The 26,413-nt window shown below is 42.1% G+C and overlaps 1 protein-coding gene across 1 annotated transcript in view; it reads left to right on the top strand.

The window, feature by feature from the left end:
• The window catches only part of SLC16A14 (solute carrier family 16 member 14), a 28,838-nt gene extending 2,722 nt beyond the window's left edge, over positions 1 to 26,116 (top strand). The window contains exons 2-5 of the mRNA XM_027589312.1: positions 3,625 to 3,896; positions 10,867 to 11,010; positions 16,329 to 17,306; positions 23,583 to 26,116. Of these exons, the coding sequence (XP_027445113.1) occupies positions 3,638 to 3,896; positions 10,867 to 11,010; positions 16,329 to 17,306; positions 23,583 to 23,734 (1,533 nt within the window). The 5' untranslated portion in view covers positions 3,625 to 3,637 and the 3' untranslated portion in view covers positions 23,735 to 26,116. The remainder of the gene's footprint in view (positions 1 to 3,624; positions 3,897 to 10,866; positions 11,011 to 16,328; positions 17,307 to 23,582) is intronic.
• Positions 26,117 to 26,413: the final 297 nt, after the last annotated feature.

The following is a 26,413-nucleotide window of genomic DNA, read 5'->3' as shown; positions in this document are numbered from 1 at the left end:
CATTATCCCACAGATTTAATATGCATGATGTTATTACATCAAGTGCCTTCCTTAATGCCCATCACCCAATTGCACTGGGTATTATATGCAACTGATGAATCACTAAATTCAATCTCTGAAACTAATAAAAAAATTTTTAATTTAAAATAATAAAAATAAAATAAAATGATGTTATTATTACTCATATAGGCCAGTCACTCCCCTGATTCTTCGCTTTCTGGCTTCTTGGAATTCTGCATACAAGAAGCAGAGACAGAAGGAAGACAGCCACTGAACACCCTTTCTGATCTCCCTGTAGGTTTATCCTCTGGGCCTTCTGCCAGTGCGGCTCTTTTCTGGGCTTCGAGCTCTGGAAATCAAGGGCTGCCCCATCACTTCCTGTCCCCAGGCAGGCTGTCCTCTTGCTGGGGAAGAGCAGGGTAGTGGCAGGCTAGACTTACTCCGGGAAGTGGCTCTTGAATCATCTTCCTTCTTTTTTATAAGTCAGCCACTCATCTACCAGAGGCAAAAAGCTGATCCAGATGATGTTTAAAAGATAGAGGGAGTTTTATTTTGTTATTATAAAGTTAATACGTATTTGTTACGATTTTTTTTATGAACAAGGTAGATTAAAAGGAGGAAAACTACTTTAAGACCATCATCCAAAGAATAATCTCCCTTACAATTTTTGTGTCACTTCCATCTTGGAGTGAATGGATACCTATTTTTAACAAAAACAATGAAGGGATGATTGCACACACCTAATTTTGTAGCACTCTCGTGCATAATTCACACCTTCTTTCCATGTGTTCAAACAACCTTGTACAATGATTGACTGATTGAACACATACTCTACTGTTGGAGATTAGAGATGTTTACAGGTGTGGAGGGTTCTCACCGTGTCAAGGTTTCACTACTATATTTAGCTGAATCTTGAAGGAAGAGCAGGAGGGGGGTAGAAGGAGAGAAGTGTGTTCCCAAAAGAGAGAAGAAGAGAAGGTCATGCCCCAAAGCTTAAGACACTGTGCCAAGGTCAAGGAGCTGTAAGTGCTTTAGCAGGGCTGGAGCACAGGGACCAGGGGGGCAGATAATCTGTGGAGAACCTGGCAGTGGCAAAGGGGAGTTTGGGCTTGATCCTAAAGATATCTTGACAGTGTGGATAAATCACATGGCAAGATAGCATTTTATCCCTCCCAAATGACTGCAGAACAGGGAGGTGGCAAAGGACCGAGGCAGAGAGGAGCGACATGGGCGGGAGGTGTAGTGGTTGAGAACTGGATGGCTCTTTAGGACATAAAACCATTTAAAAGATAAAAATAATAACGAGGACAAGGTATGAGAGAAGGGGAAAGTCAGGATGAGCCCCAGGACAGATCCATTAAACCGCTCTTCCACTGGCATCCTTGGGTCCCAGGTGCCCATTTCTTCCCAACAAATTCGTAACCAGAACCAATGGCACAGTCCAGGGATCAGCCAGCTTTTCCTATGAAGGGTCAGAGAGTAAGCATTTTAAGTTTCATGGACCACATAGCCTTTAAAAAAGGTAAAAACAATTCTTAGCTCGGGGGGGGGGTACAGAAAGAGGCTGTGGGCACTGTGCAGTCCACCACAATCCGCTTCTCTGCCCATCCCCCAACCTGTCCACACCAAAACACTTCTGAGAAAAACCCCACCATTGGAGGGGGTCCTCATGTATTTGGGATTATTTTTTAGACCTCCTTCCTCCATTGCAACAACATGATTTTCAGTAACAACCATGTAGTGGGTTCATAATAATCAGTATTTTCTTGTTTTTTCTTCTGTTTTAAAATAATTAATTGAAAAAAGAACAGATTTCTATTTTGAAGACATTATTCCAGTTGCGTAAAACATTGCCTGTATTAACTGCACACTTCACTTTCCAAACGAAATGTTTTCACCTCACGGTCTTGCACTGTTTCGCTGTTTTACATTTTAAACAAAATAAAATCTCCAGGTAGGCATACAGAGTGACAGAAGGGAAGAAGTCAAGTTCTGGTTCTTCTTCTCTACAGTAACTATGCTGTTCTTCCATCTCGAACGTCCTGCTGAAGGTGGGGACCTGTGACACCCTGGGGGCTGTGGACCAGATTGTGCCACAGAGACCTCCAATAATTCTCAACTCCTGGGAACTTACTCTCAAAGCACATGTGTGTTGCTGGGGCCTCATGGGTGTCGGGGTCAAGTGTAGAACCGGGAGTTCTCTGCAATAACTCCCACGGATAATACAGTGTTTACGAGAGGGTAAGTGATAGCACCACGCTGGTTTGAAGCTTACAGATAGAAATTAAAACATCATTGTCTGCAACTTAGAGCAGCAAAAGATTTTTTCAGAAGAAGAGTATTTTATCAGTGACGTTGTCTAGATTTGCTGGCACATAGTGATCATAATAAAAAGCAGACCAACTTGTAGTCGTTTGTTGCTTTAACGTTCTCTTCCGCTGATGATGCTCGGGCTCCCAGCGCTCTGTCCTTGGTGCTGCACTCCCGTGGCTCTGTGGTGCTGTCTTGCAGGGCTCAGCTCCACCTTCAGAACTGCCTGGCAATCATTTCCACTCATTGTGGGCAACAGTCTCTTCCATTTTCCTGAATGTTGAGGGCCCTTCATAACCACCACCCTCTTCGTTCTCAGCCAGTGACCTCACTTCCTACTTCATGCAAGAATTAGACCATCGGGTGTAACTTCTCATCCCACTCCTTGGCATCATCATCTCCATGCACCTTCTGCTTTGCTCCTCCTGATCAAGACCAATCTTCCTGTCCCACCACCTCCAGGATTACTGTCTCTGTCTCTGTCTGTCCTTCTTTTACTCCTTATCCTCAGTTCTTATACGTGTACTTAATTCTCATCCTAAGAAATAAAAATGAAACCAGAGTCCTCGCCTGACCTGGCATCACCACCCCCCTCCAGCTCCATCCAGCCCCCAAGCCTCTTTTTTGTGGTCTTGTGTATCAGACCTGAGTATCACCATTATTAGAAAGCTCTAGCTCCCATTGTAAATAAATAAATAAATAAATAAATTGGCCGTCTAGTTTACCAGTCTCTTGGGAGTTGGGTTCATATGAGTTGGTCTTCTGAGGCAAATCCACTCTGCTGTACTGAACAGCTCAATGCTTGGACCCACAAAATGAGGACCAGATGCTCTGTAAAGAGCTCTACCAAGGCAAAGCTACCCCAAAAGACTGTTTAGAGCCAACTGTCTTCCTTCTGTGACATCTTTGTTGTCACCTGTCAGTATCCATCTCAATAACGGACACAAGGCATGGGCTTTGGAGTCAGGAATAGCTGGGTTTGATTTCTTAGGCTCCTGGGCAGCCATACTTCCCGACCATGAGAACTTGGGAAAGGCACTTCTTTCTTTGAGTCTATTTCCATTTCTTTAAAATGTGAATAATAATACTCATATATAGGATTGTATATATGTACAGATGTGAAACCTGTAGAGATGAAACAGGTTTCACAAAAGCACTTGGCAGTAAAGGAGTCAGGAGTGTTCCCAAATCTGCATGATGACAAGATGATTCTGAAGGCCAGTTTGGTTATGATGGGGAGGTAGAGCTGTCCAAAGAAGAGAAAGCTACTTTTGGTTTGACATTCAAGGAAATTATTTGTCATGTGTATTTCAGAAAATCTTGGAAAATGTATACAAGTCATGAAGATATTGGGTATGATTTTGAAGATGACCCCAAAGATAAGAAGACACTTAAGCCCCACCCAAACATTGACAGTGGATGGGCTTGGATGGTGGTTCTTTCCTCCTTCTTTGTGCACATCCTCATCATGGGCTCCCAGATGGCCCTGGGAGTCCTCAACGTGGAATGGCTTGAGGAATTCCATCAGAGCCGCGGCCTGACTGCATGGGTCAGCTCCCTCAGCATGGGCATCACCTTGATTGTGGGTATGTTTGCATGTGACCTGTTGTAAAACTGAATTATTATAAGTTGACAATTCCCCTCCTCTAAGTAAGGTTTTATATTGTTGAAACAGATTCTAGATATTAATGATGGTACTATTTTTTTTTATCATGGTACAATATATGTAAGAGCAAATTTACCATTTTAACCATTTTCAGGTATACAGTTAATTGCCACTGAGTGCATTCATCTCCACCATCCAGAACCTTTTCATCATCCCAAACTGAAACTCTGCACCCATGAAATAACTCTCCGTTCCCACCTCCCCTTCGCCCCTGACCACTACCACTCTATCTTCAGTCTCTATGAAAGTACCTCATATAAGTGCAATCATACAATATGTGTCCTTTTGTGTGGTATTACTATTTGAATATTATAAAAAATTTGGAGTGTCTTAAAAATTGATCATTTAAAAAAAACTCTCTTTTGCCCCAAACTCTGTTTTCTTGACTGCTCTAATTCATTATACATCATTATCATTACAGATCTGTTTATTTAATATTTGTGAATATTTGTAAAAGATAAAAATATTAGAGAAAACACCACAAAAAGGCAAGTAACAATCTTATTTCAGAGTTCCAGTGATTTAATTTGAAATACTGATCATATGCTGTTGAAAAATCTATTAAACTGCTTTTAGAAAAGTTACTGATATAGCAGCAGGAAGGAATAATAATGTATTTTCTAGTTAAACCTAACCACACACCAATCTGTGAAAGTAGTTCTCGTGCAGTTGGAAATGCCAAGCTATAAAGTTATCATAAACATAATATGGCCTATGTTTTTCCTTTTGGGAACTAAACAATTTTTACTGTCAACTAATATTTAATAGGCATCTATTATACACCAGGTGTTTTCCCTCACATTATGTCTTGAAAGTAAAAGCCATACTTTTACATCGAATTTTTTTTACATTTATTTTTATTTATTATTTTAGAGAGAGCGCGTGCACAAGCAGGGGGTGGGGGAGGGGCAGAGAGAATCTTAAGCAGGCTCCACGCCCAGCACAGAGCCCCACTCAGGGCTGGATCTCAGAACCCTGAAATCATGACCTGAGCCAAAACCAAGAGTCCAACGCCTAACTGGCTGAGCCAAATAGGCACCCCTACATCAAATTTTTTTTAAATTTCAAGTATTCAGGAAATTACACTGGAAACATAAATTGCCTCAAATCTTTTTCCAGTTCTGTGAGAATTTAAGTATGACAGGCATCTGTACGTTTGATGGGAGTCTCTCCCTTTTCAGTGATTTCCACATTGGCAGTTAACTCCTTGAATCCAATTCCAAGATTTGTTGATCTTGGCTGGCATTCAGTCAATGTTATTTTGGATAATACAAACAACATTAATAATGGTGGTGGCGCTAATGATCGAAAATAAGGACAAAGTATTATTTCTCAAGATGTGTGTGGAGTATGTGTGTTTATCAAAGGGAATTAATAGTAATCGGTTTTAAAATTCCATAAGGACACCACTGCGTGTGTGAGGGAACTGCTGGTAAATCATCTTCCCTGCAACATTTAACAACTGACTCCTTCAACCCTACATTGGCCTTGTTAAAACTAGGATATCATAGTTAAAACACAGGAAGGTTTACTTCAGCGTAGGCAATGTGCTAGTTTCATGGTGGATGTGATTCAACCTTCTCAATAAGTCAGTGAAGGAAAACTGTGCTTCTAGAATACCTAACATCCAGGGTTTTTACCTTTTTTTTAAAGATTGATTCATTTATTTGAGAGAGTGAGCAAGAGAGAGCAGAGCACAAGTCAGGGGAGGGGCGGAGGGAGAGGGAGGAGCCGACTCCAGGACTCTGTTGAACACCACCCAAGCCGGAAGCCAGACGCTTAACCAACTGAATCACCCAGGCATCCGATTTTTACTTTTTTAAAAACAAATCTTTAAGGGGAGCCTGGCTGGTTCAGTCCGTGGATCATGCAACTCTTGATCTTGGGGTTATGAGTTTAAGCCCCACATGGGGTATAGGGATTACTTACAAATAAAATCTTAAAAAAAAAATCTTTAAGGGGTAGAACGAAATACTTACAGATTCAATCTAGGAAGTATGTGTCTACCACAAAAAAGACTCAGCGAAAGGCCAGGTTAGGAAATGTCCCATTACTTTCCAAATCATCCAGTGAGGTTGTCTTAGATGTTATTTTGTGTCTCACAAGCTCTACAAAAATAAGCAGTGGGAAGCAGTCCTGAAATTATTGGCAATGATTTTTGAATATGACCCCCAAAATAACACCTAACTCATAGCAATGGTGAAATGTGATTGTCCTCTTTATTTGTTTTTAAGATTTTATTTATTTTATTATTTGAGAGAGAGAGAATGAGAGACAGAGAGCACGAGAGGGAAGAGGGTCAGAGGGAGAAGCCGACTCCCTGCTGAGCAGGGAGCCCGATGTGGGACTCGATCCCGAGACTCCATTTACTGAGCCGAAGGCAGTCGCTTAACCAACTGAGCCACCCAGGCGCCCGTGTCCTCTTTAATTTAGTTGGGAGGTAACTATACATTCAGAATTCTGTTTCAGAGTCCATGAATCCCAGACAGTGTCATTTCAGCTTGTAGACTAACCTTTCAACAGGAAAGGCACCTGCTAGTTAAATATCTTGTGTCTTGGGAATCATAACACAGCAAGGCTCATAGTTATATAAATAAAAGGTCTTTTATCTTATCGTGACCCTAAATTGCTGTTCATTATCTTAAGCTGCCTGATACAGGGCGGCTGCAGGTCTGTTGGGTGTTTTCCAAGCCAGAAGGCTGCAAGAACAGCTCTCCTTTATTTGCCACTTACTATATGCCATGTTATGTACACAGTCTCATTTAGATCCTGCAACAACACTAGCACCAGGGAGAACTCTGTCTGTCTGAGGAAGAGGATGCAATGCTCACAGAGTTTAAGTAACTTGTTGGAGGTTGAACAGCCAATAAGCATGAGAGAGGCTTCAAAGCTGGTCCACTGGACTCAAAATTGTGTCTACTGTACCATACTGCCTGCCACTACCTCAGATGAGAACTGAAAATATGTGTGAAGTGAATAAATAGAAATTGTTCTCATTTTCCAATCATTGTGAGTCTATTTGGGTTTTCTCTTTTAAATTAAAAAAAAAAATCCGTGAATTACGTTACAGAGTGGAAAGCCATCCCTCTCTTGGGCAGTGGCTTGCATGTAGGAAACTCAATAATTTCATTCTTTGCTAGCATGGACTTTGCCAGTTACCTGTCAAAGGTCCCAATTTTTAACAAAACGTAATCGCCTCAGTCGTATTTACGGCAGCCTTGGTGACGGCCCTCGGAAAAATTCTTGGTGGAAGCTACGTTAGGGGAATCTGCGGGCTGCAAAAGGTCACTGTCTTGCTAAGTAGAGTTAGAACAGTGGTTGACAATCCTGGGTACACATCAGATCCACCTGGGGAGCTTTTAAAAACCCTGTTGCTCATGCTGCACCTAGACCATCAAATCAAAATCTCTTGGGATGAGATCCGAGCATCAGGATTTTTTTTTTTTTTTTAAGCTCCTAAGTGACTCCAGTGCTCAGCCAAGGCAGTGAGTCATTGATTTAGAGGCTCTGAACTCCTTATTGCAGTGAAGGGTTAGCCCAGGAGGCCAGGAGTTCAACGAACCTTCTTTCATCCTTGACTGTGTGCCAAGGTCGCCTCAGATAGTTTCTCTCCTCACCTGAGCTTTTGTGAACCAATGAGATGCGGCAACCGGCAAGAAATTATTACTCCTTTATTATGTGGGAAATGGGCCAGAGTCAGATCCCTTCTGCAGAGGAGAAAGTGTGCGTCTCATCCCAGAACACTGAATTCCTCCACAAAAGTGGGAATCATATCGCCAGACAACTGTCCCTCCTTCACCTCCTTCACCCCTTGTCCTTAGACCATGTGGGGAGTTCGTTTCATTTTGGCGAAACGCGAACTTGGTCTCAGAGATGCCAGCTGAACATCAGCAATGATGAGAAAATGGAGCGGAATCAGAACGCTTGGGTCCGACTTCTTTATTTTGACCTATCCGTGTTTTGTGGCCATGGAGGGGTCACAGCATTTCCCGGGCTGGCTTTGCCCACCTGCGAGTCGTAAAGGATGGCAGCTCTACCACGTGAGAGATGATGAACTGAAAAGCCAGACACTGTTATCAACTTACCTTCCTATCAGTAAAGCAATTCATCCTTTCTCTTTGATATACAGCGTCCCTCCAGACAGGAATATCTGCTTCTTCGTGGGAAATCCACCTCCCTCCTTTCTCCCCAAATGTTTCCTGAATGCGGTGTTTCCGAAATACACAGTATCACAGAAACACTTGCTTCTGGGCCCTTTTTGTTACATGGAAAACATGATCATGCTCCTGAACTGCGATCTGGTGACCTGTCATAGCTTAAAGGGCCAATTAACAGCGGACCGATGAGTCGTGCCTTTTACTCTTTTTTTATCCACTCATCCGAGATTCGATTAGTGAAGTGACTATGGGTTTAGGAAAATAAAAATCTTTGCGGGGTGCCCGGGTGGCTCAGTTGGTTAAGTATCTGACTCTTTTTTTTTTTAAGATTTTATTTATTTATTTGAGAGAGAGAGAGAGAGAGAGAGAGCATGAGAGGGGGGAGGATCAGAGGGAGAAGCAGACTCCCCGCTGAGCAGGGAGCCCGATGTGGGACTCGATCCCGGGACTCCAGGATCATGACCTGAGCCGAAGGCAGTCGCTTAACCAACTGAGCCACCCAGGTGCCCAAGTATCTGACTCTTGATTTGGGCTCAGGTCATGATCTCAGGGTCCTGGGATTGAGCCCAGCCTCAGGCTCCAGGCTCAGCAGGGAGTCTGCTTGAGAGTCTCTCTCTCTCTCTCTGCCCCTCCCCGCACTCACACACATGCCCTCTCTCTATATCAAATAAATAAATCAATCTTTTTAAAAAAATATTTGTGGGACACCTAGGTGACTCAGTCAGTTAAGTGTCTGCCTTCAGCTCACGTCATGATCTCAGGGTCCTGGGATCGAGCCCCGCATCAGGCTCCCTGCTCGGCGGGGAGTCTGCTTCTCCCTCTCCCACTCCCCCCGCTTATGCTCTCTCTCTCTCTCTCTTTCTCTCTGACAAATAAATACATAAAATCTTTAAAATAAATAAATAAAAGAAAAATAAATAAATATTTGTGAAGAAATCAAAGACACATCTTCAACTTACGGTTTCAGAATTTCAGTTGCCCCCAATAATTCCCTCAGATGTTTATATCAATGTGTTTGGTTTGTGTATTATTTATATCATGTGCTTATTTTATAATATATAACAGTATATTTATGTAAAATATATTTACTATATTGTCTATTCTAAGAGGTTTATCTGCTGAGTTCTTTTCTGTAATGCACCAGGGTTAAATTAATAAATCATTAACTTCATAACTTTTAGGATTAGGCCTGCTCAAATTCATTAGACAAGGAAGAAAGTTCATTAGCAAACTGTACATCCAAATATGTACATGAATATAGTTAGAACTTTAAAGGAAATTTTAATTTCAGTTTGAACTAAAAGGGGAAGCTCCTTAGAGTTTAACAGATTTTTAACCTGAAATAGTCTCACCAGAATATAGGGTTTCATAACTATGAAAAGTAACAATGATCAAAAATAAGATGATTTTTAAAATGTGCCATCTTACTGAATATTGACGACAGCCTCCTACTGTACTGCTAAATACAGATTGCTTTTTGCACAGGAAATCAGGAATCACAAGGCAAGCATTAAGCTTCTCTGACATCAGAAGTTACCGCGGGGCGCCTGGGTGGCTCAGCTGGTTCAGCATCCTGCTCTTGATCTCAGCTCAGGTCTTAATCTCAGGGTGGTCCCCGCATTGGGCTCCATGCTGGACATGGAGCCTACTAAAAAAATAAAGAATGAATGAATGAATGCATGCAAGAATAAATAAATAAATAAATAATCAGGAAGAAAACAAAGAGGTTTGACAAAAACCAGAGCGTCGTAGGAAAGTTAAGTAGCCAGGATGTATGTCATATGATACTATGTTGCTGTGAGCATGGCACCCGCTGCAGACCAGAGCGTATTCCTGAATCTCCACAGTGTCAATAAAATGCATAGCCTGGTGGGGCCGGCTTGGGACTGAGAGTTGGCAGGGGCTGAAGTACATAAGAAGTGATGAGAAGTTCTTTTCAACACGGTTTGCATGCAGGTGTCCTCATGAAAATAAGCTATCAGTTCTTTGGAAGCATGGCAGTCCTGAGAACCCCCTTCTTTACTCCCCTTAGGTCTGGAGTCAAAAACTCAAATAACAAGTAATGTAAATGAGCCGCAGCACAGCTCCAGCCCATCGTGGCTGTGTGGGAAGCTGCTGGATTCTGTGTTGCCATTGGATTTCTTGTGAATGCTCTTAATTTTTAAAAGCTGGCAACTGATTCAAAACATCTTTTAAAGATTTTATTTATTTATTTCAGAAAGAGGGAGAGAGAGCAGGAATGGTGGGGAGTGGCAGGCAGAGGGAGAGGGGGAAGCAGGCTCCCTGCTGAACAGGGCTCCATCCCAAGACCCCGGGATCATGACCTGAGCTGAAGGCAGACACCCAACCAACTGCGCCACCCTGGCCCCCCAAAACATCTTTTAAACTATGTTCTGGATAAACAAAATGCATCCACAGGCTGAGTAAGCCCGTAGACCACTAGTTTAAACAGGACCTACCTGTGTTGTAGACAAGAGAACGAACTAACTCATTTGTCTATTTATTTCAGGTCTGCTTTTCTTGAAAACCTAGAACTTTGTGCTCTCCAGTGAAATTACTGAAACCCATTTTTGCATGCTAAAAGCTTTTTGCATATAAAGCAATGGGGGTTTGGGTTCATTTTATTTAATAGCCCTAGTAACGTTTTATTCTTTGTCTTCATGTGAGGATTTGCGAAGAAAGCATGAAAATAAAACACCATCAGTCAATTCCCTTTTCAATGTCCCGTGACAGGACCTTTCATCGGCTTGTTTATTAACACCTGTGGGTGTCGCCGAACCGCAATAATCGGAGGGCTGGTGAACTCGCTCGGCTGGGTACTGAGCGCCTATGCCGCAAACGTGCATTATCTCTTTATTACCTTTGGAGTGACAGCTGGTAAGCATATTGATTTTTTTAATCTTAATTTTAAATGTATTTGTTGGGCATTTTGACAATGAGTAATTGTGGAGAAAAGAAACCCATTAAAATATTTTGTCCTTTTTTTAAAAGATTTTCTTTTTGAGAGAGCGTGCGAGAGAGCACGAGCCGCGGGGGGCTTGGGGAGGGAGGTGCAGAGGGAGAGGGAGAAGCAGACTCCCTGCTGAACATGGAGCCCAGTGCTGCGGGCCCTGATCCCAGGAACCTGGGATCATGACCTGAGCTAAAGGCAGACGCTTAACCCATGGAGCCACCCAGGCGCCCCATAGTTTGTCCTTCTTTTCCTCCACCCCACACCACCATATACTCCAGGAAATACTTTTTAATATAAGATATTATATATGCCTTAAGTGTGGAAAAACAAACAAGTGTACTTGGCCTTCCTATTAGAATTTAATTAAATTTTTTATGATTGGTTCCAAGTGCTAGTCTTCTCTCTTATGAAGAACAGGAAAAGGAAAGTAATAATACAGACATAGGTGAATAGATTGAATATTAAGAAAACTAAGAACATTCTCTCATTTAATAACTGCAGAATGGAGCATGAATCATAGAATAATAATTTTCTCCTTCAGCCCTATTCAAATGAATGTAATAGCAGCAAAATCCACACACACACACACACACACACACACACACACACACACACACACACACACACACACACACACACACACATATATATAGAGAGAGAGAGACTCTTAAGAAGCAAATCTAGAGCAGAGAATGTCACTCCCCCAGCGAGTAAGTAAAAATTGGCTACCAGGCAGCATGGTTTACATATCCAGTCTGCAAAATACATTCCCAGCTATAATTTCCTTTATCAACAGGAAGCAGAATTCACACAGATAAGTAGTTTCTTACTTGTACAATTGTATTGCAGTAAACCAGATCCAGCCTGACTTTCTTTTTGAGTACAGAGCTACCATCCTAATAAATGACACATTGACAGAAGTGTTGATATAAGAAGTAAAAGAATTTGGAAATCTTGCCTTTTTTTTTTTTCACTTATTATCTGTGTGACTTTGGGCAAGTTACTTAACCTACTTATGCCTCAGTTTCCCTATCTGCAAAATGGGGTCATGAAGAATGCTTGGTTTAGAGGGTTGTTGAAATGATTAGGAGATCATCTGTATAAAGCACTTAGCATGATGCTTATCACAAAATAGAGTCCTTCGTGTTAGCTAATATATAATTGTTATATTAATGTAACATTCTTATTATGAGCTTAAGTGCATGCTTTATGATAGCAGGAGACTGTGAACACAAACACCTACTCTCCAAAAAGTTGGCAAGTTGGTTCTCTGTAATTTACATCGATCCACATCTACACATAAAGCACTTCTATGTCCTTTGAAGCATAGTTTGAAAACCATTGATCTGAAGGACTTGGTAACAGTTCTTCAAGAATAACTTAAGATGTTTCCCCTGAGTATTTTAGAAGCTTTCCCCCAAACACTCCAATGAAGAGAGCCAGCACTGGGGTTTTTATATTATAGGTGAGGAAATACTCCCACTAAGCCTAGGGAGCCACACTGGGGTCCCCAGGCAGACATGTGGCACACCTGTGAACTGGATGTGGTGGTGGTTGATTATACAGACTGACTTGATCCTACAAACTGGGACTTGAGATTAATTCTCGTCATTTAGAGATCTCTGTGATTAGATTCTTTGTTTACATGAGCTTTATTTCTTGCAGTTAATTGCTTATTGACCTGCCATTAATATTGTTCCCATATTTTTTTAAAAAGATTTTATTTATTTATTTGTCAGAGAGAGAGAAAGAGAGCACAAGCAGGGGGGAGGGGCAGAGGGAGAGGGAGAAGCCGACTCCCCGCTGAGCAGGGAGCCCGATGCGGGCCTAGATCCCAGAACTCTGGGATCATAACCTGAGCTGAAGGCAGATGCTTAACTGACTGGGCCACCCAGGCGCCCCATTTTATTATTTCCATATTCATTCACTTATTTAACAAATATTTCTGGACCCAAGAAAGTAGGAGGAAGATCAGGGTGCTGCTGAAGGGAAGTGTGTCTTGAGACACTTTATTGCTCCCACTTTTTATACAGGAAAAACCCAAAGAAAGTCTTGGAAAATAAATGTATCACATCCCCCACAAACATATATCCAACTATATGTAACTGGAAAATCCAGCTAAGTCAGTTAGCTTATAGAGGCAAAATCCTGGGCTGTCATCACGGAGGCATGTGGAAGCTGATTGCAATCTAGCCCTTATTTAACAGAAAAGAAAGATGGGAAAATCTAAAAAGCAAGCACTTGAGAGATACATTTCACTGTACAATGTACATTTGGAAAAAAACTTTATTGATATTCTTCTTCCTTCCAAAAAGCATTTGAGACAGATTTATTTGTATCTGTCTCTCTCTCTTTTTTTTTTAAACACCTAGACAATTAAAACTGTGTAGGAGTATCCTCCTACGAGGCAGAAAAATAATGTCTGTTTGAGCAAACTTACTTAGCCAGGGGAGTCTGGACCAAATTTCTTCAGCCTTACCAGAGCTGCATTTTCTTAAGCCTGTCTCCTGACGACACCTTTTCCCCCACCCACACTGACCCAGGATCACCGGATTTCCTCTACCCATCTGGGGCCTCTTTCCTCCACCTGGTTGGGAGGGTTGTAAACCCTCATCTGAACCGGCATGTGGTGAAGAATTATTCCAGGGCCCTGCCCAGGGCTGGACATTAGCAGGGCCTTGACTGACCACTGGGCTCGAACCACATATCCCCAAGGCCTGTCCTACAAGCTCGTGGAGTAATTGTGCCTATAACAGACAGCAAAGCCATGTGAGGAAGGAGGGGATGCTGTTAAGGGCATGGCTAAGTGTAACAGGGAAATAGATACTTGTACCATTGGGCATGGCTTTCTTTTTTCCTCACACATGGGATTGTTTATTATTCACACTAAGTTAGAATTAGTGCTGCTCTTAGGCTTAGGTACCTCGGTTCTGTTCCTACTAATCATTTTATTCTGCTGTTGTTTAGAAATCTATAACTACATTAAATTTAGGATGTTGGTTATTGTGAGTCACAAATCAAAAAATAAACTTGTGCTCTCAGCAAAATCCAGACAATGACAAATTTCACAGGACGAATGACCCAGTTTCCTCAACAAATAAATTTCAAGAAAAAAAGAGAAATTTCAAGGAAAAAAAACAAATTTAAAGAAGCTTAAGATTCATATCCACAAGTAGCACTGTGTGGGCCTTATTTGGAGCCTGATTAAAGAGACAGTTTTTAAAAAATATAGTCATTTATGAGACAATTAGAAATGTGAACACCTTCTGGATATTTCATGATATCAAGGAATTGTTTATTTTATCAGTTAAGATATAATCATCATTATGCTGTTTAAAGAATTCTTCTATTAGAGATTTATACTAAAATATTTGCACTTGAAATGATGTACAGGAGATCTGCTTTACAGTTAGAGGGAGGAGGGAGTGTGTTTATGGGCTATTAAATATTTTTCTCTGCCTCTTTGAATATTAGGAAATGAGAAATTCTGTTTTTTTGTGGACTTAAACGTCATAAAGATTAAGCCAGAGTTTAGTTCAAAATTAAGGGTAGCTGTTTTCTTCATGCTCATTTCTCCCTAATGCAAATAATTATTACCCTCAGTGAGGCTTGCAAAGGGGCTTGGGGACCTGCCCCCACTTCTGCTGGGAATCACTTAGAAGCCAGCTTAATTGTTCTTAAAACAAGGGCATCCACCTGAAGACTGGTTGAGGATCATTGACTTCTGACAGTTGCTGTAAATATCACTGCTCTCAGGTAAATAAAGGAGGCGGGTTGCTTCTGGAGGCTTCTTTTAGAAGCCCGGGCTGAAGCAAAATCCTTCTTCAAAATCCTACCTGCCAGCAGCCAGGGGGATGAGCGGTTTAGGGTGAGAGGCAGTGGGCAGTGGAAAAGGCCCAGGCTGTGCAGTTGGGTCTGAGTTCCACCCCGGATTCTCCAGTCCTGCAACAGGGTCTTGGGAAAGTTACTTAACTCTTCACGAGGTTCAGAGAAAAGGCAGAGGGATGCCTGGCTGTCTCAGTCCGAAGAGCGTGCGACTCTTGATCTCCCGAGTTGTCAGTTCAAGCCCCATGTCGGGTGTAGAGATTATTTAAATAAATAAAACTTAAAAAAAAAAAAGGTAGAGCCACAGCTAACTTCCGGGTTACTGTGAAAAACCCAATCACATAAAGCCTATAAAGCAACTGGCCCATCAGTGGTACTCGATTAATGGTAATTAGTATTATAATTGTATGTATGATTACTCCGGTCTCCTTTCAAAATCAAGTATTTCTGAAACTATTCAATGATGCTGAAATAAGGAGGCCTCGGCTCTGGGAAACACCATTGGTCAAAGTCTCTTTTGTACTATCATGCTGCCGTCCTAATGTCAGGAAGTCTTAAGTATTAGAACCATATGGGGCCCCATGATCATTAAAGTGGGTCTTATGGTTTCCCTCTGTCTGTACCTAGAAGTTGAGAATGCAACCCACAACCTCTTGGGCAGCTTTTTATTTTATTTTATTTCATGTCTTTTTTAAAAAATAGGTTTCCTGTTTTTTAGAGCAGTTTTAGGTTCACAGCAAAATTGAGAACAAGTACAGAGAGTTCAGTTATGCCCCCTGCCCGCAACGCACACCGTCTACCCCACCAGCATTTTAATTTTGTCGATGGAAATCACAAACTGTTCCAATTTTCTAAGAAAAATACAAGTGAAAATCAGAGCTACAAATTAGTATTAGGTGGTTTTGACATCCAGTCGCTGGGTATATTTATGGGTACCTTTCTTTTATTCTTCCTATTAATTTGTGAACAAATGGACTTGTTCCTGAGGCTTCTGCAAATTGCCTGGAATTGCTCTCCATCCGCTGGTAGAAAAATAACTTTCCTGGGCACTCGATGCAATTAGCACTGACAGCAGGGCCCCAACATCCATTCATTCTTCCATTCATCTACCTTCTCATCCATTCATTCATTCTGATATTATGATGTAAGGATACTGGCTTATTTTATTATTGGCGGTAGCCGGTGCTGGAGGGAAATGATGGGCTGGAAGCTTCCGTGGATAACCCTGACGGTGCTTACCCACCGAGCTGCTTTTTCACAAACGTTATTTCTTTGTGTTAAAAACAACAACAATAAAAATTTAAAAAACCATAGAAACGAATATAATGAAATGCCGATGACCTTTACGTGCTGCAAATTCTGGATATGGCCATTTATGTTGTGCCGTGGGCTTTTTCTTCCCATCCAACTCGCGCAGGCTTTGGAAGCGGCATGGCCTACCTGCCGGCCGTGGTCATGGTGGGGAGGTACTTCCAGAAGAGACGCGCCCTTGCCCAGGGCCTCAGCACCACTGGGACGGGGTTCGGCACCTTCCTCATGACCGTGTTGCTCAAGTACCTGTGCGCGGAGTACGGATGGCGGAATGCGATGTTCATCCAAGGCGCCGTGTCCTTAAACCTGTGTGTCTGCGGGGCGCTCATGAGGCCCCTCTCTCCTGGGAAGGACCGGAACGACGCGGGAGAGAAAGATCCGCAGGTCGTGCTGGGTCCCTCCCCTGGCTCGAAGTCAAGTGGGCCGCCGGGCGGAGCAGAAGAGAAGGGTGCGGGGCCCGGGAACGAGGAGGAGCCGGTGGGTGACCTCCCCGCCCAGGCGGGCCCGGAGAAGGCCGAGCACACACAGAACCTGTGCGCCCTCCGGGTTCTGAAGACCGCCAGCCAGCTGACCGTGAGAGTCAGGAGGGGCTTCCGGGACTGGTACTCGGGCTACTTTGGCACAGCCTCGCTCTTTACCAATCGAATGTTTGTCGCCTTTATTTTCTGGGCTCTGTTTGCATACAGCAGCTTTGTCATCCCTTTCATCCACCTCCCGGAAATCGTCAATTTGTATAATTTATCGGAGCAAAACGATGTTTTCCCTCTGACTTCGATTATAGCAATAGTGCATATCTTTGCAAAAGTGATCCTGGGCATTGTGGCCGACTTACCTTGCATCAGCGTTTGGAATGTCTTCCTGATGGCCAACTTCACCCTTGTCCTCAGTATTTTTATTCTCCCACTGATGCACACCTATGCTGGCCTGGCGGTCATCTGCGCACTGATAGGCTTTTCTAGCGGTTATTTCTCCCTCATGCCCGTAGTGACCGAAGACTTGGTGGGGATTGAGCACCTGGCCAACGCCTACGGGATCATCATCTGTGCCAATGGCATCTCCGCGCTGCTGGGACCACCTTTTGCAGGTAAACCATACAAGGTTTTAAGAGCTTAGAGTACATATGGAGAGTGAGGTAGTGTTCTCATTTATATTTTGAAGTCCAAGATAAATAAGAAACAAGTTCCCATTCGTGTACATGCTCCTTTTCTTCCCATTCTGTTCCCCCCAACCTCTCATTTGTAAATGTTAGCAACGTAATGGTCATTCTTTCAAGCAGAATGTAGGTGAACCTTGCATCTCTATCTGCAAGGTAAGTTGGCGAAGTTAGCAAAGTGGGTAATGGAATAGTGCAGAACCCCTACCCCATCGGGAGGAGGCAGCTTCTACCCACCTCCAACTGATTTCTGTCACCAAGAAACATGGAAAATTTTTACCAGATCTTCTATTATTAGGGTTTTTTTTTCCCCCCACGAAAAACCCAGGAACTCTGGGCTCTTCGGGGACATTTCCAGATTTTTTTTAATTTAATTTAATTTTAATTGACTATAGTTGACATACATTACATTAGTTTCAGGTGTACAACACAGTGGTTCAACAATTATGTACATAATGAATTGCTCACCCTGATAACCGTGACATTTCCAGACCTTTAAAACACTGTGTGTAGGTCCCACACAACACATCTATGAGCTGGATCTAGCCCCATAGCAATGTCTTGTCCCTGCTATAGTAATTGCCACAAATGCAGTGGCTTAAAACAATACAGATTTATAATCTTATAGTTCTAGAGGTCAGGAGGCTAAATTGGATCACAAAAGGCTAAAAGCGAGGTGTCAGCAGAACTGCGTTCTTTCTGGAGGCTCTATGAAGGAATCCCTTATTTATTTATTTATTTATTTATTTATTTATTATTTTTATTTATTATTTATTATTTTTTATTTTATTTGTTTGTTTGTTTGTTTATTAATTTGCCTTTTACAGCTTCTAGAGACTGCCTGCCTCTGTGGTTCCTAGCCCCTTCTGGCATCTCCTAAGCCAGTGACACAGCAGTGGTCACAGACCTCTCTGATTCTGACACTCCCACCTTCTTCTTTCACTGATAAAGATATCTGGGTTACATTCAGTCTGCGGGACAATCCATGATAACCCCCCATCGCAAGGTCCTTAACTCAATCACACCTGCAGAGTCTCCTTTGCCACGTAACATAACATTCACAGGTTCTGGGGATTAGGATGTGAGCAGCTGGGGAGGGTTGGGGCGTTCGGCACACCAGAGGCCCAGAGCCCACCAGGTGACAACATCCCAGGCAAGCTCTCTCACAAGTGTTCACCTCGGTTCAGTGGAGAACTTGCTTCTTGCAATGGACATACCAGAAATCCCAGGCACCGAGGCGTCCTGTGGAAGCCAGAACCTTTCTGAACCTGGTGTTTGTGGAAGAACACATCAGGATCGGCAGGTAGACTTAATCTCCAAGAGGCCAGGTGCTGGGCGAAGGTGACAAGGTCCCCCCTCTGTCCAAAGACTGGAGGCAGGAGTCCACATAGTGTGGCCAGGGCTGGGGCCAAACATCAACACAAAGGTGCTGTCCCGAGGTGGCCATTCGGGCTACCGGGCCAGGACCAGTGGCTGTTGTCACAGCTGACGCAGGTTTTGTGCAGTGTTGTAAGCTGACCCGGCAGAGCCTCATCTGTTCAGATGCCCGCACTCCCTGCTCGTCTGGCTCCTCCTGGCCCTTTACTCTCATATCCTCTGCAGGAATACCTCCTCTAGGCAACCCCATGGGTGCAGGACAAAGCCCTCCCCGCCCCTTTCTTCCTGGTCTCTCTAGGGATCATAGCATCATCTCCCATCCTAAGACCCCACTGACAGAAGGCTTGTTTCAACACATTTACTTTGAAGTCCCCCACAGAATTTGAAGTTCAAGACATCATGGTTTTTTGCCTATACAGCTGACAACACTGGCAGTTGGCTGACTAAAGGATTAAGAACTAAGACTCACTTTAGGAAACCCAGTGGTCACCTATGGGGCCCCTCCTGGGCCAAGCTGCTCCTATTCTCTGCCTGTGCACAGAGAGGCAGGCACAGCATTTCTAGGTGACAGTGAATAACTATCGCAGTGCAGCAAACTATATTGGCAGCTGTAAAGTTGGAACTCAGTAGTCTCGTGTAGAATTCTCTCTCAGGGATCCATTTGGCTGTAGGAGAACACCCCACCAATGGTAGCTTAAGCAGAGATTTAATAGTGTCACATAGTCCAAAATCTGTAATTCAGAGATACCAGATGGTATTGGGACAGTGTCTTCAAGATCCTCCTGGCCTTTCCCTCAGGCTAGTTGCCTCATGGCCACACAATGGCTGCTGCTGCTCCAGCCCTACATCCTCATTTATACCAAGAAGGAAAATGGGAAGAAAGGCTCAGTTTCAGCCGACTTCCATTTTCATCTGATTGGCCAGAACAGTGTCACACAGCTAGTTCAAGCTTCAGGGGGAACTGTATTTTGCTTCCTAGCCCCTGTACTAGATGAAGGAAAAGAGAAAAGAATGGAGATTGGGGGTTGGGTCAGGCAACCAATGGTACCTTCCAGAGATGTTAAACTGAAACATCCATTACGAGGATGCGGACATTATCAGTGGCTCATCCACTCTCTTGTTGAAGGTTCTTGTTGAAGGTATCGTCTGTGGGAATGGAATCTGTCCTTGTTGGTTCTTTCTGTGATCCAGGCGTACTTTCTCCTTCTAATGGTCCGCCTGGGGTTATTTTTACACTGATCTACCAGATTTCGGTAGCAGCATCATAACACAGCTGTGAGGTGCGGCTTAAGCAATTCACGATCAATGTTCGTTAGGCACCAAAGTTGGCCAGCATGGCTTCTCTATCTCATTCACATGTCACATCCTTCTCACAGGATAGCATTCCAGTGCACGTTTTGGAGTGGAAGAGAAGGGAATTAGAACGAGAAGCAGGGAGTTATCCCTGGCCCTCAGTCATCAGGGGTTACCCCTGCCTGCTTCAAGCTTCCTCCCTCGAAGCGGGTCTAGAGCTGAATGTCATCCACCGTGGATGGTAGATGCCGTTGTATTAACAGTTAGGAACCGTCTATGAATGGGTGTCACGGGGACTAGAAAATCAATGTTGTGCTGTGCGTCTCTAGGCCAGCAACCTCAGGGGACTCTCCTTCTGTTTGTTTGTTTCTTCTCCTTGCACTGAAGTCATGCACCAGAAGAACGCTGAACGGCACTATTGGCTAACTGCGTTGCATTTAATTCATTGACTTTCCAGGCCAAAGAGCCAACATTGCAATGAGATACAGGCCCGGCCTTTTACGCCTCATAGTTCGGAAGTGACGGGCAGTACGAGTGACCGAATTACCACATTACATTCTTGCTAGAAATTCGAGGTGGTCTAGGAATTATTACTTGCAGGGTTTGCTACGGGGAAAATTATTGTTCACATTACCTTTTTCTTTTTTAGTGGGTTCAGAAATGAATGTATTTTCCATTTTTCAAAGTGGCTTCTACTGGCATTAAGAAATCTGGTGCCATTTACTAGCGTGTTAGACAATCACACAGTTCCATTTAGGAGAAGAATATACAATCAGATAGCGAACAGATATTGCAGCTGTGTCATTTAGCAACATGAACTTCTTGATCTAGTTCATTTGTAATATTGTTGGGCATTCAGTTCTTCTCCTATAAAGATGTAATGATGGTGCAAACTTTTCTAGACGTTTCCAGTGTAAAATATAGCAAAACGTGGCCACCAGATTTGACTAAGAATCCACACCTACCTCCTCTCTTTGCCTAAAATATAACACCCTAGCAACAATTTGCAGGGTTTTTCATCAAAAGCTGGGAATACCTATTTAATAAATAAGAAAAACAGACATCATTCCTCATTTGACAGACTCAAAGGAAAAGTGAATGCAATTTAATAGGGAATCAGATTTTATTTGGAAGCTGTTGATTTGAATTGATGGTTGGATCAGGGTTGCCAAGGATGCCAGGCTCTGAACCAAGGAACCGAGATCAGATCTGTAGGGAGAGGTGGTGAAAGATGCATGAGGTGGGTAGCTCGTCAGAAACATCATTTGTCTGAAGAGTTATATCCATGTGCGCTGAGGATCAAAGCACAGAGTGAAGTCCTGTCTCTCCTGACCCGCTTTGCCTCTGATGCAGGAATGGATTCAATTCAAACTGGCAGAAATGTTAAAAACGGGCGCCAAAAGAAAAAGGGGCAGGATCCAGAGTCTTTTAAAAATAAATCTGAAAGATAGACTAGAGAAACCTATGGGGTTAATTTAACATAAAATTTAAGATTACTTCCCCCAATTCTTTCCTATGAAATTGGTCAAGTTGGGGGCACTTTTTAAAAAATGGACACATGAGTTCCTGAGTTACTTTTAAAGACTGGAGTGAGAGGACAGACACCCTTTTACAAACATACTTTTAGAGGAAAGAAACTATTTTAAAATATAATGAACTCAGCTAACGACCGTAACAATGTATAATATACTTAGCAGGTTCCAAAGTCTGCAGAGGCAAGAGGGGGGATGGGGTGGAGGGGAGGGGTTGCAAGGGTGTACTAAGGGGGATGGTGTTTATTACTGTCCCCCGCAGAAGGAGGACCTGTATATGTGCAGACAAGGAGCCAAGAGAAAATGTGTTTGAAACTCCAAAAACTTGTGGCGTGTGCTCATGGTTAAGCTTGGGGCTGCAGGGGAAAGAGGTAGGCGTGCAGTGGTTACGTGGTGACTCTGAGCCAAGTTGGGTGCGTTCTTGTTCATATGTCAGTGTCACAGCACCTTTCTGTTTCATTTCTGAAGCCGAGTCTTTGTTTTTTGGATTAGACGATTCATCTCCCTTGTTCCTCTTGTCTCAAATTGGAGATTGGGAAAAACTGATAGAGCATTTTACTAAAGCTACATCTCAGGAGTCCTGTGCTTTCTTCTTTTGTGTGTATCAAACAATAAACAAACTCAAAAATGTTGGTGAAATTTTAAAGGCTATCTGGAGTCTCCAGCTTTTGAGTGGTTACAATATATAAATGTTTCCTGCTGTCAAGTGTTTGTTTTTCTTTATGTTGACCTTTGACTCACCCAGGTGCGTTAATTATGCATGAGACACAAATGCAGAAGACAGACAATTGCCAGGAAGTCAGAGGTACTGCTTGACAAAAGTGCTGACTTTTGTGTAGCTATTTGTTGGTGGGAGAAGGTTGAGTCGTGCTTGTACATTATTCGTTTACCAGTTAGATATTTTTTAAAAAGATGTTTTTTGAAAAGTGGTCACAAAAACTATGGTTGGTCCTTAAATCATTCCTATTTTCCTTATGTCTTTGCTAATGAATGTACTTGTTGATATGAAAAAAAAGGGAATGTTCAAAATTTGTGTTTTCACCATAAATGAAATGCCTGTGGACGGCTTAATCCTCCCAGTTCACATGGTTTGGCTACGTGGGGACCTTGACGTGTGACTGATGCTTAGATTTAATCACTGAAGTCTAATCCATTTCATAGTCTCTGAGGCTTTTCTTTCACATTTTAACATCTCTGAAATTGGAATGCATTTTACAAAGCCCCAGGAAAACAATGAGTCATATTTTAATTGACAAGGATATTTCTTTCTTATTGCTACATAGGATAATGAGGCATCATGCAATTCATGATATCTTAGAATCCATGAAATATAGTAGTATCTTCCAGAGTGCCTAGTAAGATTACTATATGAAAGTTTTAGATTATAGTATTAAAAACTAATAATTTAGTCAGTATTGAAGGCTATATCCTTGGCAATTTAAAGTTCTTTGTATATAGAAATATTAAAGTTTTATAGCTGTAAATGTGAATTTTATAAAACATGGGAAATTTTATTCTTTCTAGAACAGATGTTTACTCTCAAATATTCCACAGTGAATGAAAGTTCAAATGGTTTCTGCTCAGCCTCTTTTGATATACCCTAGAAACTTCTTCAGAAGAGTTATGAAGGTTTTTAGAAAAGATTTGTGGTTATATTTGTGAAAAAAGAAAATCATTAGGTTCCCTTTTCACTGTTGGCTTTGTGTCAGCCTGAGAGACTCTGAGGGCTGGGAGCCACATCCTCCCAAGGGTCGGCCAGCTACTCTATCCATGCCTTAAGCACTTTGTGAGGTACCCTCGCAGCTTGGAAGATAAATGCCTGCCATTCTCAGGCACTGAGAAACTCTGGCTTATATAGCCTGGGCTTAAAAATGGCGAACTGAAATATTTGGGTCATGACATGACATGTAAATAAATTCTCATAGAAATATTTACACTCACAGTAATTGTGTTCTTGACTTTTATCAGCTAGGTTACACTGAATGTATTCCTTTTTGTTTTGCAGGCTGGATCTATGACATCACAGAAAAATACGATTTTTCCTTCTATATATGTGGCTTACTTTACATGGTAGGGATACTCTTTTTACTCATTCAGCCGTGTATTCAAATGATAGAACAATCCAGAAAAAAATACATGGACGGTGCACACGTTTAGCGTCATGTTCTGTTTCCTGTAAGATTTCTGTGGGGTACCCATGCCTACCTCACATGGTTGCTGTGAGGAGCCTGTGACATTGTGGGGAAGCGCTTTGTATGGTAACCTGTACTGTCATTTGTAAATGCCGTGGTCATGACTGCATTTGAAAGCAGCACTGTCTTTCCGTTTGGGGAGAAGCAATGCCGGAAGGAATGAAAGACTCCATACATTTCAGAGATGACAATGTCCTTCAGAGACGGCCTGTTAAATAATTGGTAGAAATGCCCTTATGAAAACCACTCTCTCTCGTCATCCACTGGGACTAAGGTTTTAGATACAGCTTTTGAAACAAAGACGAGGAATAAAATCTTTTAAACTCATCTACTCTTTGTATGGTGAAAATAATTTATCTAAATGCTTCTGGAAAGCTTATAGATAAATGGGTTTCAAGCACAAAAATCTCATTAGCCTTCGGAACTTGTTACAGGGGGCTGTTGATCTACTAGTGGAAAAAGTAAATGCAGACTCTGATTTCAAAGGTAATACGTTTAGTACAATGAAAGAAACACAGTTTATATTTTTATGGAAGAATTCTGCAGCTGGGCGGTACAGTTTTTCAATCTCCCTCTAAGAAAAGCATCTGTCATCAATCCTAATTTAGTATTATTTAGTTATAAACTGAATCTTAATTCAAAACCTAGATAAATAATATTGATTTCCTTAGCAAAAAGTCGTATTTGTCACAAAACATTGAATCAAGGGCTATGATTTAAGCCCTTTTATTCATATCATTAGCCTCTTCATTTATGAGCATGATCTGGGGTTTATAAAATTTTTTTCTGAGTTTCTCCTGCCCAATAAATAAAACAGAGAAGGAACTGCTGGTTGGTGTGCAAAGTTGGCAGTTAAATCATCTGTCAAGTGTGTTACTGATCCAAAACGTGAGACTATCAAGTTGCAAGCATAAGGAACGGAATGCCCTCAGTCTAGACGTCTGGGCACCTGATGTTGGAGTACGTGGTAACTGGTAGCCCTTCTCCAGGGCCTCTTGTTATATAGACCACTCGTTTGCCGGAGCTTGACACAGTTTTAAAAATTGGTCTCCTGATTGATTTCATCCACAAGATAACTGTAATCCATGACATCAAATGATGCTCCTCCTTTATCTGAGATCTCTATTTTTCTAAGCCAAACAGTTTTCAGCCTGCAGAATGTTCCTCCCCAGAGTCGTTTGGAAATTCCTGGTTGCCTCACTTGTTTACACATATTTTAGAACTATTTCAATTTCCACTCACAATTTGTTCATCACACGCACACAAATCCTTTCATATCATTGCCAACGTCTTGGGTCAAATTTATCTAAAGTGAGCACAGACCATTCTTAATTATCCTTGGTAATTAGAGGCAGGAATAGTCCTAATGATCGGAATCACAGAGTGTTACCCCAAGCGTTGTTTTAGCCAACAGTTTCAGTCTTCTCCTCCACCAAATGCTTCGGAGCTGTTAACAAGGGGTTACAAGGACAAGCCTCCATTTTCTTCCATCTCCATTATTTCCTGCTCTAATGCCTAGTGGGAGGGGTTAGATAATCAAAGGGGCCACCAAAATCACAATAATAATAAAAGGCAGCTAATGGAAAGGAAAAACAAAAGCCTGGTTAGTATACACACTCTAATATTACCTCTAATGACTCGAGAATCGCCTATAGATTGTTATAGATAATAAATTTCATGTCAGCCTCCTTTTGGTTCAACACAACAACCTGTTTGTTATCATTACAGCTTTGGCGGCTGTTTAATAATCCAGATGTCTATTTTGATAAAGGTACTCTTAAATCCTGCGGCAGTGCTCTCTCTCTCTCTCTCTCTCTCTCTCTGTTTACTGTAAAGTCAGAGACTTAGACCAAGGAAACATGTGTGTTTTGAAACTGACTACATGACTTCCATGACTCATTTTCAGACAACATCAAATTAAGTATTTTTTGAACGGTGCTATAGAGCCAATGCGTTTTGATGCTCACGCTGTTGGCTGTGCATCATCAATGGGAACTTTTTCCCCTTATACCCAAGGTAGATCTGCGGTTTATACAGGTGTTCGTTGACTCTCTGTGTTGACGGAATGGTGATTTCTACCCAATCAGAAGTTCCTATTTTACAAAAACAAACAAACAAACAAACAAAAAAAACAGTAAAACCTGCTTGCAATATTTATGTGGACAATAGAATAAAAGAGAATGCTATGAGGAATTACAGCAAATATATGAATCCTTTCTGTTTAAACGATGTTATTCTTTACAGTTCTTTGGCAGTCTTGTAAAGGGTTAATTGTATATTTATACCATGTGCTTTATAGTGTTCCCCTCGCATATCTAAGTCATTTTTATTTATAGATGATGAAATAAATTTTGTCCTCTTTAAAGATGGCCAGTGTGTTTTTGTGTAAAATCTCTATTTTCTTGGCCTTAAGGGGGGAAAGTCCTAAGACATAACTGATGTTTAGCTGTGTGGTTCTTTCCCCTGCAACAGTTTCTTTCCAGATGTGGTCATTGAACCACCTGGAGAGAATCACGTAGGGTGGCTGTTAGAAGTGCTAAGTCCAGCTGTTAAGTTTGAAATGTACACGCTTTTTCATCCAACAACTGCATTTCTAAAATTTTCCCCTGCATATGAACAGAGACAAATGAACAAAGATTTTTAG

This window comes from Zalophus californianus, chromosome 3, assembly GCF_009762305.2.
Source record: "Zalophus californianus isolate mZalCal1 chromosome 3, mZalCal1.pri.v2, whole genome shotgun sequence".
In the NCBI taxonomy this organism is placed as follows: Eukaryota; Metazoa; Chordata; class Mammalia; order Carnivora; family Otariidae; genus Zalophus; species Zalophus californianus.
The sequence above is the reverse complement of the archived record's forward strand: the minus strand, read 5'-3'. Positions and strand labels throughout refer to the sequence as shown.